The sequence below is a fragment of the Dipodomys merriami genome, unplaced genomic scaffold (genome assembly GCF_024711535.1).
Source record: "Dipodomys merriami isolate MVZ:Mamm:240054 unplaced genomic scaffold, mDipMer1.0.p SCAF_52, whole genome shotgun sequence".
Taxonomy (NCBI): Eukaryota; Metazoa; Chordata; class Mammalia; order Rodentia; family Heteromyidae; genus Dipodomys; species Dipodomys merriami.
This window is the reverse complement of record NW_027206091.1, coordinates 6,735,875-6,753,469: the sequence shown is the minus strand read 5'-3', so window position 1 is coordinate 6,753,469 and position 17,595 is coordinate 6,735,875. Positions and strand designations below refer to the sequence as shown.

Genomic DNA, 17,595 nt, shown 5'->3' with positions numbered 1-17,595 from the left:
GTGAGCGCTCTATCACTTGAACCACAGTGCCACTTCTGGTTTTTCTGGTAGTTTACTGGAGAGAAGCGGTTCATAGACTTTCCTGCCTGGGCTGGCTTTGAACCATGATCCTCAGATCTCAACCTCCTGAGTAGCTAGGAAGACAGGCGTGAGCAACCAGCACCCAGCTTCCCTGAGACTTTTATGTCCAATCAACCACCAAAAAGCCTGAAGTAGAGCTATGGCTCAAGTGGTAGCATGCTAGCCTTGAGCACAAAAGCTCATGGGCAGTGCCCAGGGCCCGAGTTCAAGACTCAGGACTGGCACCAAAAAACAAAAAAAACAGTGACCCTCACTTGAGCCTTCCTATCTAGGAGTCCCTTCCCAGCTTACGGCCCCCAGAGTAGCTGCCTACAAGATTGCTAACCAAGGTCATGTCAGTCATTCCCATGGCAGCTCCTCCCTGCAGCCTGAGGCCCCCAGGAGAGCCAGGAGGTGCACACTTGCCTCAGATTGCCACTTCGGTCACCTGAAGCCAAGTGCTGGCCATCAGGGCTGACTTGCATGACGCGCACGCCAGCTCTTACATCCACAGGTGTCCCGTTCTCGCTGCCCCGGTCAGGGAAGTGGGACGTGTCCTGCAAGTGCTGGATATCGTTCTCCACATACACTACCTTCAGCAGAGTCTGTGGGAAGGAGACAGCGGGGGTTACTGCTCCAATGCACACAGAAGCACCGCTGGCCACCCCACAGCCAGACATCCCTCTTCATCAGTAACACAACTCCAGTTTTGAGCAGGAAACTTCACCACTTGGAATAATAACTGTTTTCCACTCTACCTGACAGCAGGTAAACTCTGTACAATAAGAGGGCCTGGCACTGGTGGTTCACGCCTGTAATCCTAGCTACTAAGAAGGCCGAGATCTGAGGATCGTGGTTCAAAGCCAGCCCAGGCAGGAAAGTCCGTGAGACCCTTATCTCCAATAAACCACTAGAAAACTGAAAGTGGTGCTGTGGCTCAAGTGGTAAAGTGCACACCTTGAGATGAAAAGCACAAGTGCCCAGGCTCAGCGTTCAAGCCCCACGACCGACAAAAAAAAAAAAAAAAAAGAAAAGAAAAGAAAAGAAAAAGAAAAAGAGGGCTGGGAAGGTGGCTCAGTGGTAGATCGCTTGCCTTGCATGCATGAGGCCCTGGGTTCGATTCTGCAGCACCACATAAGCAAAAAGAAAAAACGCCAGAAGTGGCACTGTGGCTCAAGTGGTAGAGCGCTAGCCTTGAGCTGAAGAGCTGAGGACAGCGCCCAGGCCCAGAGTTCAGGACCCATGACCGGACCCCCCAAAAAAAAAAAAAAAAAAAAAGAAAAGAAAAAGATGTCTTTGAGGGGCTGGGAAGGTAGCTCAGTGGTAGAGTGCTTGCCTTGCATGCATGAGGCCCTGGGTTCAATTCCTCAGCACCACATAAAGCCAGAAGTGGAGCTGAGGCTCAAGTGGTAGAGCGCTAGCCTTGAGCTGAAGAGCTGAGGGACAGCGCCCAGGCCCAGAGTTCAGGCTCCACGACTGACCAAAAAAAAAAAAAAAAAAAAGATGTCTGTGAGTAAACTCTGTGCATTAAGATGTAACACAAGTGAGAACCCGTCCACTGCCTTCCTTTCATCTTGCTGCTGGAACATCTAATGCAATGACTAGAGCTTCAGCAACCACATTAGATCATGAGGATGAGAGCCACTCCCTCAAATAACAGGATAGAAAGATAGAAGGACTTGAGGTTTCTAGGGGCTTCCTGGAGAGCTGCCAAAATAGTCTGAACTAGTTTCCTCCAGACTCCTTTTTCTTTTTTTGTCAGTTTGTGGGGCCTGAACTCTGGGCCTGGACACTGTCCCTGAGGTTTTTTTTTTAGTGCTTTACAACTTAGCCACATCTCCACTTCTCTCTTTTCAGTAATCAATGGAGATGAGCCTGGCAAGGGGCTGGGAAGCAACCTGTTTCCGTCAGCCAGTGCCAGGCTCTCAGCAGAAGCACACACAGAGGGCTGGCTGGACAGGGAAGGTCCCCTTGACTTCACCCATGGGGTATTCCCTATCAGGCTGTTCCCATTCGAGACTTGGGGAGCAACTTCATCTTTATTGCATGTGCTGACCTACGTGGAGTGGCTGCATCCACACCCCACCCCCACCCCCAGACCCAGAGACCCAGAGCAGACAGACCTTGGCAGCCCAGGAAAGAAGACCAGAGAGACACTGAGGAAGATCACTGCCCCAGGAGGTTGTGGCCCCCTGACCAGGGAAGACCCATATCCAGGTTCCCCAAGACTCCTGTCTGCCTCTATGTCCTGGCCTAAATGAAGTTGGAGAGATCGCCATGAAGCCACTCACGTTGCTGAAGATATTCCTCTGCCATTGAGAGCTGGAGCCGCCGCTGTTCATGTTCCAGAAGCGGATGGTGTTGTCCGAGGAACAAGTCAGAAAAGACCCGGATGGCAAACAAGCCCGCTGATCTTCAAATTCAGGATAAACCTACAGTTCCAAAGAACAAGGCCACGGGTAGCTCCTCATGCCTCCTTCCAACCCCCCCCCACCATGATGGCGTGGCTGTGCTATACAGTTACATTTTGGTGACACAAAGCAAAATGAAGACAAATAGGCATGGTGCAAGGCTTTCCTCATTAACCATAAGAGGAACAGCCAGGTGCTGGTGGCTCACGCCTTTCATCCTAGCTGCTCAGGAGGCTGAGATCTGAGGATCACGGTTCAAAGCCAGCCTGGGTTGGAAAATCTGTATGACTCCTATCTCCAGATAAACACCAAAAAAGCAGAAGTGGAGCCATGGCTCAAATGGTAGAGCACTAGCCTTGAGCAAAAGCAGCCCAGTGCCCAGGCCCTGAGCTCAAGCCCCACCAAAAAAGTAATTAAAAATAAAATAGCCGGGCGCTGGTGGCTCACGCCTGTAATCCTAGCTACTCAGGAGGCTGAGATCTGAGAATCATGGTTCAAAGCCAGCCCGGGCAGAAAAGTCCATGAGACTCTTATCTCCAATAAACCACTAGAAAACCAGAAGTGGCGCTGTGGCTCAAGCGGTAGAGTGCTCTCCTTGAGCTGAAGAGCGCAGGGTTAGCGCCCAAGCCCAGAGTTCAACTCCCACAACCGACAAAAAATAAATAAATAAATAAATAAATAAATAAATAAACCAGTGGAAAGGAAGACATAAAATCCTCTCCCAGCGTCCATGTGCTCCCTGTGGCTCAGGCCTGAGAAAGGAGCTCACCTCCACGTTCCAGACGTAGGAGCTGTGGAAGAGCTCGGACCACATCTTGTTCACTTTGTTGATGTCCTTTACATCCCAGATGTAGATGCTGTGGTCCTTATACACACAGGACAGCCACTGGTGGACAGGGTCAAAGGTCAGTGCCACTGTATCAGGGTAGACTGCTTCTGCCTTCCTGTGGAAGAGGAAGCTGACAAGGCCACATGGGAGATCAGTCATTCTCAATCACGGTGAGCAGGAAGAGCCACTTCTGGCGACACGAGAGCTGCTTCCAGCAGTGCCATCCCTAGTGGTATTTGCTACTGCTCATCTTTCCTACTTCAACTCCCTTCTCTCTCTGCTTTCTCTCCTCCTTGGCTTCTTGTCGAAATTGCAAGCTGGAAGTTCCTACCTGACTGAGAACATTTTGAGCACCCAGCATTCTCTAGTCCAGTACCCTCCCTCACGTCATAAAAGACAACAGCCCGGTACTAGTGGCTCACACCTGTAATCCTAGCTACTCAGAAAGCAATCTCAGAATTGCAGTTCAAAGTCAGCCTGGGCAAGATAGGGTAAAACTCTTATCTCTAATTAGTTGTCAAGAAAGCTGGAAGACTGGGAATGTGACTTAGTAGTAGAGTGCTTACCTAGCATGCATGAAGCCTGGGTATGATTCCTCAGTACCACATAAACAGAAAAAGCTGGAAGTGGAGCTGTGGCTCAAGTGGTACAGTGCTAGTCTTGAGCAAAAGAAGCTTAGGGACAGTGCCCAGGCTCTGAGTTCAAGCCCCAGAACTGGTTAAAAAAAAAAAAAGCTGGAAGTAGAGTTCTGGCTCAAATGGTATAATGCTAGCCTTGAACAAAAAGCTCAGGGAAGCCAGGCGCTGGTGTCTCATGCCTGTAATCCTAGCTATTCAAGAGGCTGAAATCTGAGGATAACAGTTCAAAGCCAGCCTAGGCAGGAAAGTCCATGAGACTCTTATCTCCAATTAACACTAAAACTGGAAGTGGTGCTGTGGCTCAAGTGGTAGAGCACTCACCCTGAGCTGAAGAGCTGAAGGACAGCGCCCAGGCCCAGAGTTCAAGCCCTAGGACTGGCACCAAAAAGAGAAAAAGCAGAAAAAGAAGAGGCCTACAACAAAGGGGACAATAGGCCACAGCTTTGTCCTTGCTTCTATTCTGGACACAGCAGCCAATGGATCAAACATATACAAGGCCTAGTTGCATAGCCTCTAGGAGCTGCTCGTCCACCTCAGAAGAGACTACAGGTGAGTGCTGGTGACTCGCAAGTATAGTCCTAGCTACTTAGGAAGCTGAGATCTGAGATCGTGGTTCAAAGCCAGTCAGAAAAAATCCGTAAGACTCTTATCTCTAATTAACCAGCACAAAGCCGGAAGTGGAGGTGTGCCTCATGTGGTAGTGTCAGATATGAGCAAAAAAGCTCTGATCAAGGGGGAAGGCCCTACGTTCAAGCCCCAGGACTGGTGTATGCATAGGCATGCTCTCTCTCTCTCTCTCTCTCTCTTTCACACACACACACACACACACACACACACACACACACACAGAAAAGTTAGCCACATAGAGGAGCACATTCCATCACATGCAAGCTTACTCCAAATTCCTTGTCAGAACTTAACACTATCTTAAATTCCTTTCTTTATGCTTATGTTTTTCACCCTACTCTGCCTTGCTTCTCAGCCTGGGGAAGGTAGGACCTTCCTCTATGCACTATGGTAACACCTAAGACCAAGAGTCATCAGTAGTGTAGGAAGACTCAATGGGCAAATGGATTTGGAAGCGTACGCAGATGGTGGTGGACTGACTCTGGCGGGACCCTCCCCTTTATCCTTCCCCACAGGGCAATACCTGGGCTCCAGGCCCTGGGCTACATCCACGCCAAGGTAGTGTGGCTTGGGTAAGTTGGCAAGGTAGTGCAGGCTGTGGGCCTGGAAGATTCGGACGATCCCATCTGTGCAGCCACAGAAGATGAGCTCTTCACTGACACAGAGACAGGAGGACAGGGAGACCTGGGGAGACAGGGGCTGGCTGGTCTGGTGGATCTGGAGCCTCCTGTGGTCTGGCCCAGAAAGGATGGAGCAGAGTGGCCTTGGCTTCCAGACAGAACTTAAAATTCTCTGGGTCTAAGGTGCCCATTTTGGCACTTTTGTTTTTTGCACCAATCCAGAGGCTTAAACTCAAAGCACTATCCCAAGTGGTAGCCTTGAGTAAAAAAACTCAGGGACAGGGGCTGGGAAGGTGGCTCAGTGGTAGAGCGCTTGCCTTGCATGCATGACGCCTTGGGTTCAATTCCTCAGCACCACATAAGCAGAAAAAAAAAGCCAAAAGTGGCGCTGTAGCTCAAATGGTAGAGTGCTAGCCTTGAGCTGAAGAGCTGAGGGACAGCGCCCAGGCCCAAAGTTCAGGCCCCATGACCAGACCCCCCGCCCTTCCCCCCAAAAAAGAAACTCAGGGACAGTACTCAGGCCTTGAGTTCAAGCCCCACAACTAGCCAAAAAAAAAATGCAGGGAGAGTCATAGAAAGGGTGAGAGTGATTAGAATATATTGTAAATGTGGAAATGTATCAATGGAATCCCCCTAATATAAGCTAATCATCTCAGGTGACTTGTTTTTGTTTTTGTTTTTTTTTGGGTCTGGTTGTGGGGCCTGAACTCTGGGCCTGGGCACTGTCCCTCAGCTCTTCAGCTCAAGGCTAGTGCTCTACCACTTGAGCCACAACGCCACTTCCGGCTTTTTTCTTTTTTCTTATGTGGTGCTGAGGAATCAAACCCAGGGCCTCTGGCATGCAAAGCAAGCACTCTACCACTGAGCACCTTCCCAGCCTAAATTAGATTTCTTTTTTTTTTTTTTAGGGGGGGTGTCTGATTGTGAGGCCTGAACTCTGGGCCTGGGCGCTGTCCCTCAGCTCTTCAGCCCAAGGCTAGCGCTCTACCACTTGAGCCACAATGCCACTTCCGGTTTTTTTTCTTATGTAGTGCTGAGGAACCGAACCCAGGGCCTCAGGCATGCAAGGCAAGCTCTCTACCACTGAGCCACCTTCCCAGCCCCCCCCTTTTTTTTTTGCCAGTCCTGGGGCTTGAACTCAGGGCCTGGGCACTGTCCCTGAGCTTCTTTTGCTCAAGGCTAGCACTCTACCACTTGAGCCACAGCACCACTTCTGGTTTTTCTATGTGGTACTGAGGAATCGAACCCAGGGCTTCCTGCATGCTAGGCAAGCGCTCTACCACCAAGCCACATTCCTATCTCATCTCTGGTGATTTTCTCATCAATTGAGATGAGGAGGCCCTTGCTCAGGGTCACACCCAGCCACGTGGGGCCAACCTCAGCAGGGACACTGCGGGGCACCCCAGGGACACAGGTATAGGAAGAGCGGCTCCCCGACTGCTGGTGGGGCTGGGGATGCACCTTCAGGTTGATCCACTTCTCCAGCACTCTCTTCTCACTGAACTGGCAGAGGAGGCCGGAGTAGGACACGCAAAAGGTATTGCCTGCCATTCGGCCCCGGCCACAGGCCACACCACAGAAGATGTTGTTGTGTAGCTCTCCCAGGATGCCTGAGCGCCCGACCAGGGGCACGGTGCCTGTCACCTGGGAGCAGAACAGGGCATGATGAGATGTTGTCCAGTCTAGCGCCTCATTGGTAGGCTAATTGGGAGGACGCTGAGACTCCCCCTAGTGGAGAAGGAAGGCATAACAAAAGGTGTTTCTGGACACAAGGGCTGGAAAGCAGGGGGAGGAGAATGAGGTCAGGGTTCAGGGGCAAAGGAGGGGCTGATATTGCCCAGACCCCCCCAGGTCAGGTTGAAACAGTTACCATGCTGTTGCTGATGGTCACTTCCCCCAGTGCCTGGATGGGGTGGCAGGGGACAGAAACTCACCTTTGCTTCAGTAGAGGCTTCCAAAAACCAGAATCTCACATGACGGTTCCCCACGGTGACAAAATAGCTGCTGTCCTCAGAGAAAGAGAGGGCGATGACCCTGCATGATACTTTGTTGGAGGCCACCACGATATCTTTCTGGAAGAATCGGTACAGAGTTGCTCAGGCCAGTAGCTCACCCCGTGGGACTCTTTGTGCCTGGGCTCTCTGCCCAGGTCTCTCTGGCTCACTGTTTTCCTTGGCCCTGCAGAAAGCGGCTCTCTGGGGAAACCCGGTGTGACTCCTGTCATTCCTCGTCTCTAGACCAGGCAACAGGGACAGGTCCTAGGGGAGAGTAAGCTCCAGAACTCTCCCTAAACTCTTCAGTGCATACATGGGGCTAAGGACAACTTGGAAGTAAGGCGTGAACTTACGGCTGCCACAGGGGCAGCTCCTGCCTTGAGACTTCCGGGGGGTAGGAATTATCCACAGAACCCCCTCCAGGGCTGTGGCGACTTGCTAGTTTCCACAACTCAATGAGGCAGATGTGATTATAGCCATTTTACAGGTACAAAAACACTCACAGAAAGACTAAAGTTACCTAAGGTTTCATCTGGCCAATGAAAAAGCAATCCTGATAAACTCCACTAGGTAGTATGCTAGTCTATCAGAGACCCCACAAAAAACGGTGCCCTGCTCCCCATTTGACAACTAAGCTGTGAACTCGATCTTAGCCATGAGAGAACCTCAGGAACAGAAGTCTTATAGCTTGTAAGGGGGAAAAAAAAAACAATAGAAAGACAGAAGGACTAATAGGTGCTCAATAAATGTCTGTGGGCTAAGCGAACATTTAACCAACTTGTCTCACGTGGCTCCCCCAGGCCCGAGGCTCATTAAGTGCTGCCATGTGCAGGTTGGGTCTCACCTTCCAGTCCCAGACGTTGAGGACCATGTCGTGCTGGTAGCCCATGGACACAATGTGCTTCATGTTGGGTGAGAAGGCCACACAGGCCACACCATACTTGTGGCCCAGCATCTCCGCCACCTGACTTTTCTCCTCCACATCCCAGATGCGCACGGCAGGTCTGTGCCCATTCTGGAGAAGGTGGGGCCATTACTGCTGGGATCTGTGCCTGGCACAGGGCTAGAGGGGCTGTCAGGGCTGAAGTTGGCATTGCCAAAGGGGGTACCCCAAAACTACCTACCCTACTTGCCACAGGGTTTTTACTTTGTTGTTGCTGTTTTTTCATTCTTAACCTGGGCTTTAAACTCAGGGATCAGGTCCTGTCCCTGAGCTTTTTGGCTCAAGGCTGGTGCTCTACCCCTTGAGCCACAGCTCTACTTCTGGCTTTTTGGAGCTTAAAAGTCTCATGGAAAGCCAGGTGCTGGTGGCTCCTGCCTATAATCCTAGCTACTAAGGAGGCTGAGATCTGAGGATTGTAGTTTAAAGCCAGCCTGGGCAGGAAAGTCCGTGAGACTTTTATCTCCAGTAAACCACCAGAAAAACGGAAGTGGAGCTGTGGTTCAAGTGGTAGAGTGCTAGCCTTGTGATGAAGAGCTGAGGGACAGCGCCCAGGCCCAGAGTTCAAGCCCCATGACCGACAAAAAAAAAAAAAAAAGTCTCCTGGACTTTCCTGTCCAAGCTGGCTTCAAACTGCTATCCTTAGATCACAGCCTCCTGAGTAGATAGGATAACAAGCCTGAGCCATCAGCATCTGGTCAGCCACAAGGCATTTCTGATACAGGAAGAAGCCATTCCAGGAACTCCTGGAAATGATGGAGCAAAGAAAATGGCCCAAGACTCTCCCCACTGGCTTAGTAGGTGAACACCACTCACCTCTCCAGTCACTATGTACTTCCCATCGGGGGAAAAGGCCAGAGCACTCAGAGACTTTCTGGCGAGGAAAAAAAAAAATAAAGAGTTGGTCACTGGTCTCACTGAAGGTGGCTGTGCTCTCAGCACTGTGCCCGCTCCTGGCTCCCAAGCCGGGGAAGGAACCAGGGGAGACAAATACAAGCAGCTCCTCACCAGCCAGCCAGCCTTGAGTGCCACACACAGCACTCAGGGAAATGGGGTAAAAGCAAAGACTCCTTCCTTCTTAAATACCAAATCCAAAGGGGTGGACATAGTACAAGGACCCTGCTTTTCCCTCTGCACATGCGGACTCCCTAAGACCCAGCCTACCTGGCAGTATTAAAGATGTGCTGTTGCTTGTTCTCTATGGGGTTCAAAATCACAACCACACAGCTGGGGAGAAAGGAAAATGTGTGTCAAGTCAGAGAGCGTGAGATCACTGGGCCCGGGCATTATTCTGTGTCAAAAATCCCTATCAGCCAGGCTCAGGTGGCTCACACCTGTCTTCCTAGCTGCTCAGGAGGCTGCAATCTGAACATCTGAGGATGGTGGTTTGAAGTTCAGACAACCCAGGAAGGAAAAGTCTGTGAAAGTCTTATCTTCAATTAAGCACCAAAAAAAAAAAGAAAAAAGAAAAAAGAAAAAAGCTGGAAGTGGAGCTGTAAATCCTACAGGTGTGAGCCACTGGTGCCCAACTTGAGTGAATTTTAATCACCTGAGTTTCCCAGAATCATCTGCCACCTCCCACTACATGCAAGACCATATTCTAGATCCAGATTGACCCTGGAATCCTCTGCCCAGCCCCGAGAGGCGACAGCACTACCTGCATTCTACAGATGGGTCAGCTGAAGCCCACTAAGATTCACCAGTGACTTCAGGCTCTAAATTTTCCCATGATGCTTAGGTGCCCAGGCCCATGTGCTTACCCTGCCAGGTAGGCCACATGGCCTGTGCCAGGGTCACAGGTTAGACCACTGCTATTCTGGGCTGTGATCCCAAGCACCTTCTCAAGTGATACCTGCAAATAAAATACCCAAGTCAGAACTGCCTGCTCCAGCAGGTCACTTCAGTCACCTGTGCTATTTTGGCTCATTCAACACTCAGTCCTTGATGTCAGTAGTCATGTTGCACACCAGCAGCTAATACCTGTTCCTTTGACAGCATTCCTCTGAGAAATATATAGTGCTAGCTGAAGAGCAGTGCGGTGGGGCAGACAGGCAAAAATCCCTATCCTCCTGGAGCTCATATGCTGATAATGATGGGGGGAGAGTGCTTGCCTAGCATGCATGAAGCCCTGGGTTCAATTCTTCAGTACCACATAAGCAGAAAAAGCCAGAAGTGGCACTGTGGCTTAAGTGTAGAATGCTAGCAAAAGAAGCTCAGGGATAGTGCCCAGGTCCTGAGTTCAAGCCCCAGGACTGGCATTTAAAAAGAGAGAGAGAGAGAGAGAGAGTTTAGAGGAATGAGATGTCACAGCAAGAAAGTGACCTTCAAATCAATGGATTCAAATGGATGGAAGACTTGAATCCTCACCACATCCCTGGGAAGAAAGCAGATGAGTACACTGAGGCCTGCACCTAGGGAGCAGCAAAGCTGGATTCAAACCCAGGTAGTCAGGATGCAAAAGCCCTGCAGGGAAGACATAACAGTGAGCAAAGACAGACACTGCTCCTGCATCAAATTCATGTCTAGAGCATTCAATAAGAAAAAAAGATAAAGGGATGTGAAGGGTAAACAAAGGAGGAGGCTGCAATGCTTGGTAAGAAATGTATGCATTATCCTGCCCATGTAATTGTAACCCCTCTGTACAATATGTTCACAAATAAAATAAAATAATAATAATAATAAAAATAATACCTAATTTAAAAAAAGAAAAAAAAATAGGCACATTTAAAAAGTTGTTACTCAGGAGGCTGAGATCTGAGTTCAGAGCCAGCCTGGGCAGGAAAAGTACAAAGGCTCTCATATCCAGTTAATCACAAAAAAGCTGAACATGAAGCAGTGGCTGAAGTGGTAGAGTGTTAGCCTTGAGCAAGAGTTCAGGGACAGCACCCAGGCCCCAAGTTCAAGCCCCAGTACCAGCACCAAAATAAAAAAGTTAAAACCTCTCACAGGACATTATGCCACATCCATCATGGTAGAAGTAAAAACTTATATGTAGTATGGATAAACAAAATTGTGGCGTTTCACATTTTAAATAGATGAATTCTTAATTACTGTAGTAAACCATCCTCAAGCAAGACTTTGACCTCACAACTAAAAGGCAAGCCATACAGAAGTTAGTGTTCATGGTGCATATATATTACATAAACATACAAGACCTAATGTTTATAGTACATTTCTCAGAAGTAACTATTAATTACTCAATATTCACAATAACCCTATGCAATCAGTATCTCATCATCATTATCATCAATATCAATATCATCACCACTTTTCAGAAGAAATAGAGGTCTAGAAAGATTATTCATTCCTAAGTGTAAGATCCAAGCAATGGTACTCAGACTGTTTTATGTGCCGATTTGCATTACCAAACATAAGTAGATGTAACTCAATCAATCTAGATTATGTCTCAGTGCAGTAAAGCAAGAAAAATAAACAAATGGCATTGTCCCAGATATAATAATGAAAGTGAAACTGGATCGTGGTTTCAAAGCCAGTGTGGGCAGGCAAATCTCCGAGATTCTTATCTCCCATTAACCAGCAAAAAGCCAGAAGTGGAGCTGTGATAGAATGATAGCCTTGAGTGAAGAAGCTAAGGGACAGCACTCAGTCCCTGAGTTTAAGCCCAGTACAGGCTCAAAAAACAAATCCTCTCTGAGCAGGAATATTCTGGCTAAGACTTGAAGGATAGCAAGAAGCCAGCCAGGTCGCCTGCAGCAAAATGCCCAGGCAGAGAACTCACCAAACACCAAGCCTAGGAGGGAAAAGAAAGCACTAGGAAATTCAGGAAAACAGAAAGCAGGCCAGTATGACTGAATCTTGGTGAGACGCAGGACGTGGAAGGTACAACCCGAAAGGTGAAAGACCCTCTTGTCCAGAGATCGGCATCCAGGAATGAGCGATACAATCAGAGGCCGCAAAACCCACCAAACAGGAACATAACCCATTAGCAGCTACCAAGTAGCCATTATTTATCTGGACTCTGAACCAGAAAGGGTAGTTACAATTTCATCTCCCTTTAGCACCCACGGTGCAGCTCTATCCACTGTTTAAAAACAGACGAGGGCCGGGCGCTGGTGGCTCACACCTGTAATCCCAGCTACTCAGGACGTTGAGATCTAAGGATCGCGGTTCAAAGCCAGCCTGAGCAGGAAAAGTCCTTGACTCGTATCGCCAATAACCACCAGAAAACTATAAGTGGCGCTGTGGTTCAAAATGGTAGAGCGTTTGCCTTGAGCAAAAAGAAGTCAGGGACAGAGCCCAGGCTTTGAGTTCAAGCCCCAGGACGGACCAAAAGAAAAAAGAAAAAAAGTGGAAGGACTTCGGAAATGTCTAAAGGTGGGACTGGGCAGAGATTTGCAAAAGCAAAGCGCTTTCCGACGGGGTAGAACTCCGGGAACGCTCCAATGCTCAGGATGGAACCGGAAAGGAAGCACAATCCCGGAGGGGAGCTGGGCGGTGGGAAAGTGGGAGGGGCCTTTGTCAAAGGGGCGGGGCCATGGAACAACCAGAGGGGACGGAGGGACGGGTGGGCGTGGCCAAGGGCCTGAGGGCGGGACCAGGGGCGGCCCTGGGAGGCCTGCCCCGAACCAGGTAGGCCGGGCGAGCATCTCCTCACCCGGTTCTGCACTGTGTCCTCGGGCGCCGTCGCGAGTCGCGTCCGCCGCCGGAGGCAGAGCGGTGGGGCGGGAGGTGGGGAGGATTGGGTTCTCCGCGCCGGAACTCCCGCCATGACAGATGGCAGCTTTTCGACCGCATCGTTCCGCGTGTAGCCTCCGGACCCTAAAGCTGCCATCCTGCAGCCGGAGAACCGGCGACCGTTAACACGCCTTAACCGCCGCAGCCACCACGACCCACTCGAATAAGCGAATGGCCGCGGGAAAGCCGGTGTCGCTGCCGATTGGATGCGGCGGAACACTCGTCTGGCCAATCGCGGGGCTGCCGGGTGCGCTTATGCCCAATGGAGGGGCTGGGAGGCGGGGCTAAGTGGAGGGTGGGCCATTGGGCGCTTCACCAAGTGTCATGGAGTTGCTCGCCTAGTCTTCCTCATTCACTGAGACACAGGCTTTAGCTTTTAGGAAACTTTTACGAATCCTCATCACGCCATCTGCTGTCGCTGAGACACAATCTGCGCTGTGTCACTCTCCTGGATGTAGGCGTAGGGCGGAGTCGGGAGGATACTGTGGGCTCGTGGGCTGGGTTGGCGCAGGCGCAGGAAGGACACCTCGCCCCTTCACCCCGCCCCCGACACATGATGAAAGTGAGAATAGCGTGGAGCCGGCTCTGCACAGCGGTATTCGCTTTAACCCTTCGCCACCACGTGACAAGGACGCAGCTGTTGTTAGGAATCGGACCACGCAGGCGCAGGCAGCCATTCCTCATCACGTGACGAATCCTTCCCCTCCCCCCCCCCGACGTCATGTGAGGCAGGCAGGATAGTGCGCGGGCGGGGTGGGAGCCGGGGGTTGGACCGTCATGCCCAAACACTGCGTGGCCCCGAGCTGCTCCAACACTGCGAGCCGAGTGGGCGCGGATGACCGCCCAGTGAGCTTCTACAAGTGAGCGCATGCGCCGAGAGGAGCTCTTTTTGAGAGGCGGGGCCTAAGCGGAGCGGCCCAGGAAAGGGCGGGGCCTGAGGCAAATGCAGCTGTCCAGCATCAGGGTTTTAGTTCGGGCGGTAGGAAAGGAGCAGGTGTGACAAACAGCGGATCTCGATGAGTAACTACAGGTAGTGAAAGGAATGATCGAAAGAATGAGAAGGATATAGAGAAAAAGTGAAATTAAGCCGGGCACCGGTGGCTCACTCCTGTCATCCTAGCTACTCAGGAGGCTGAAAACTGAGGATCGCAGTTCAAAGCCAGCCCGGGCAGGAAAGTCCATGAAACTCTTATCTCCGATAAACCACCAGAAAACCGGAAATGGCACTGTGGCTCAAGTGGTAGAGTGCTCGCCTTGAGCTGAAGAGCTGAGGGACAGCGCCCAGGCCCAGAGTTCAAGCCCCATGACCGACAAAAAAAGAAAAAAAGGAAAGAAAGTGAAATGAGTCCAGGTTCCATCCGCAACTGCCACCTCCATGCAAAACTCAGAAGATATGAAACTGAACTCACCTTGGCTGCCCCAGCCTTTCAGTCTTTCTTGTCTTAGTACACAGCTAGCTCCATCTTTTCCTGTTGCTAAATATAAAAACCTTATTCTTTTCTATGTTCTTTTACACTTGAAAAAAATCAGAATTAGCTTGAACTGTAAAAAAAAAAAAAGGAATAACAAAAAGAAAAGGTCAGCTGAAGAGTTAACAAAATATTTTATAGTAATAATTTACCTTGATGACTGTGACTCACACCTGAAATCCTAGCTACTCAGGATGCTGAAATGTGGGGATTGAATTTTGAGGCCAGCAGGTAGGGAAAAAAAAATCTGTGACTCTGATCTCCAATTAAATAGCAAAAAGTTGCAAGTAGATGGGGCTGGGAAGGTGGCTCTGGTAGAGTGCTTGCCTTGCATACATGAGGCTCTGGGTTCGATTCCTGAGCACCATATAAGCAAAATTAGCCGGAAGTGGCACTGTGGCTCAAGTGGTAGAGTGCTAGCCTTGAGCTGAAGAGCTGAGGAACAGTGCCCAGGCCCAGAGTTCAAGGCCCACGACTGACAAAAAAAAAAAAAAAAAAAAAAGTTGCAAATAGAGTTGTTGCTCAAGCTAAGGGATAGTGCCCAGGTCCTGAGTTCAAGCCCCAGAACACATACATGTTGAGGTTACATTAGTAAGGAGCAAGAGTGGATAATGGAGTAGGCAGTTGGCAGGCTCTGCTCAGGAGTGGGTGCAGAAGGGGAGGGATTGCTGTGGCAATAAGTCCAATGTTTGTGTCCAGAAACAATAGAGCTAATGAGGACATTTGGATCCCAGAGGCTCTGAAGGGACTGAGACACCCAGACTCCCTGGCTATGTGTTCAATGTGGCTGTGTGCCACACTCTTTTCTGAATAAGCCTTTCTCTCCTAGCTGACCAGCTGTCCCTCTTTGAGAAGTTTTGCTCCTTCTATATGCATCCTATCTACCACATCTAGCATACCAGTAGCCTGGTGAGTTTCTGGTGTCTTTCCCATAGTTAGTTTATGCCAATGTAAGCCAACTGTTCTTTTTTATCTTTTTTTTTGGTTGGTCGTGGGGCCTGAACTCTGGGCCTGGGCGCTGTCCCTCAGCTCTTCAGCTCGAGGCTAGCACTGTACCACTTGAGCTACAGCACCACTTCCAGCTTTTTCTGCTTATGTGGTACTGAGGAATTGAACCCAGGGCCTCATGCTTGCCAGGCAAGCACTCTACCACTGAGCCACCTTCCCAGCCCACCAATTGTTCTTATTTCTCTAATGATTATGGTATTTGCTTGCTATGGCTGCTGTTATTAAGTGGTGGCTTAAGACAGGAGAAATATTCTCAGTTCTGGGGGCCAGAGTTCACATTAGTTTTCACAGACAAGGAAGAATGGGAATCTGAAGATCTTCCTTGCCCTTTGCAATTTGGTAGCCACAGGCATTCCTTGGTTTGGGGCCACATCTCAGCAGTGCAGTTGTGGTTACATTTTATGGTAGTGTGGTTTTTGTGGTTACCTGTCCTCCTCCCTCTGCTCAGAATACTTGTGGCATTTAGGGGCAACCTGTCAAGATCCGTCTGTGTGTGTGTGTGTGTGTGTGTGTGTGTGTGTGCGCACATACCAATACTGACTTGAACTCAGGGCCTGGGCACTGTTTCTTTTTCATTCAAGACCAGCTCTCTGTTGTATCTGTATGTTGATGGTTCTCAAATCTCAACCTATAACTCCACCTGTCTTTTACCTCCCCATTTTTTTTTTTTTTTGGACTGTGGGATCTCTCAAATTCTAGATGTCTGGTTTCACGTTCAGAAGCCAACAGAAGTGGGGAGCGAGTGGGCACGGGAGCCCAAAAGGAGCTGTGGGCAAAGGCCAGCCAAAAAGGCCACTGGGAGAGGAGCCACTGCTGATTTAAGCAGCTGGAGCCCAACAATGTGATGAATCTGAAATAGGAAGGCTTGGGCCGGAAGCCCAGAGGAGGCACAGGTTTGGAGCCCAGGGGTCTCAGTGGGGAGGTGGGGCGCTGACCCGGCCGCGGAGCCACACTGCAGATTGCCACTGAAGGGCGGCCCACGGCTTCCGGCCTGGGCCGCGAGCACTGGGTGCCCGGCCGCCACCAGCACCGGGGCAGCGAGCTCTCGGCACCCTCCTGCTTCCAGTGGCGCTGGGGCGTGCGGCCCGACGCGGTGCCCACCATCCTCCCCCGGGCGCGCGCGCGCACACACACACACACACACGCACGCACGCACACGCCCCACCTCCCCCGGGCACGACCTCTGACCCGGCGCAGCGCATGGTCCCGATGCCGCCGTACTCTGACCCCCCCTGGCCCTCTCACCCCCTTCCTCGGCGCCAGGCCCGGGGATGTCGGCTCAGCCCCTACGGGCCGGGCTGGGGGATGCGGGTGCAGAGGCTGCAGCGGCGCCACGAGCGGCACCGGCGCTGGAGCTGCGGGCGCGGCAGTAGCACTGCTAGAGCGCGCGGGTGAGTGCGCGTGCGCGCCGGGGTGGGGGGATGAATGCGCATGCGCACCGGGGTCCGCCGCACGGGGGCGAGCGCAGGTCTCTTCCTGCAGACAGCTGCTGGCCTCCCCTCGCGGCCCCTGGGCCCGGCGTGTACCGCGGGGCGTGAGTGCTTACCAGGCAACGCGCCGATCCCCCAGCACCGCGGAAAGAAACCCGCAGAGCCCAGGCCAGACCACCTTTGGTGGGAAGGGGCCATGACCGCCTCATTGATGAATAACGACATTTCGGAAAAGTAACACGCAGAGACCTCTTGTTGTCTGCCAGACAGGACCTTTTCGCTAATTCAGACCGATCACGATACTGCCCATGTCCCCCATTGTAAAGACAGGCGAGCCGGGGGCCGGCCTGTCATCCCAGCTACTCAGGAGGCTGAGATCTGAGGAGCACGGTTCGAAGCCAGCCCGAGCAGGAAAGTGCGTGAGACTCTTTTCTCCAATGAACTACCAAAAAGCCAGAAGTGGAGCTGGGGCTCAAGTGGTTGAACTCCAGGCTTCAGCAAAAAAGTTCAGGTCTTGAGTTCAAGCCCTGCCCAGTAAGTTGCTCAATTACAGGGCAGCCAATAAATTGCAGGTAGGAATTAAACACGGGGGGGGGGGGGGAGGCCTGCCAAGGAGATGGGGTTCTTCTGTTGGAGCCTCTCTGCCTGGTCCTACACAGCTCAAGTTTGTGGTTTCCCAGGCCCTAGCCAAAACTCTTTCCCCCGTTTTATACTGTGGGGTTGGTTTTAGTGGAGAAGGAATGTGAAAATCAAAATTTGAGCTGGACACTGGTGACTCTTTTTTTTTTTGTCAGTCGTGGGGCTTGAACTCTGGGCCTGGGCGCTGTCCCTCAGCTCTTCAGCTCAAGGCAAGCGCTTTACCACTTGAGCTACA

The 17,595-nt window shown here is 51.0% G+C and overlaps 1 protein-coding gene across 9 annotated transcripts in view; it reads right to left on the bottom strand.

Annotated features, from left to right (window-relative positions):
- The window catches only part of Wdr62 (WD repeat domain 62), a 32,080-nt gene extending 19,034 nt beyond the window's left edge, over nucleotides 1-13,046 (bottom strand). For 3 of the 9 annotated variants that reach the window (XM_069998661.1, XM_069998663.1, XM_069998664.1), the window contains exons 1-11: nucleotides 12,735-13,013; nucleotides 9,880-9,971; nucleotides 9,284-9,346; nucleotides 8,936-8,993; nucleotides 8,024-8,194; nucleotides 7,120-7,257; nucleotides 6,647-6,829; nucleotides 5,089-5,249; nucleotides 3,241-3,430; nucleotides 2,352-2,492; nucleotides 487-665 (exon numbers count right to left, since the gene is read on the bottom strand). In XM_069998661.1, coding sequence (XP_069854762.1) covers nucleotides 487-665; nucleotides 2,352-2,492; nucleotides 3,241-3,430; nucleotides 5,089-5,249; nucleotides 6,647-6,829; nucleotides 7,120-7,257; nucleotides 8,024-8,194; nucleotides 8,936-8,993; nucleotides 9,284-9,346; nucleotides 9,880-9,971; nucleotides 12,735-12,911 — 1,553 coding nt within the window. In that variant the 5' untranslated portion in view covers nucleotides 12,912-13,013. Of the gene's footprint in view, nucleotides 1-486; nucleotides 666-2,351; nucleotides 2,493-3,240; nucleotides 3,431-5,088; nucleotides 5,250-6,646; nucleotides 6,830-7,119; nucleotides 7,258-8,023; nucleotides 8,195-8,935; nucleotides 8,994-9,283; nucleotides 9,347-9,879; nucleotides 9,972-12,734 lie in introns of all 9 variants that reach the window. The other 6 variants (XM_069998666.1, XM_069998667.1, XM_069998670.1 and 3 more) reach the window with 5 other exon arrangements.
- Nucleotides 13,047-17,595: the final 4,549 nt, after the last annotated feature.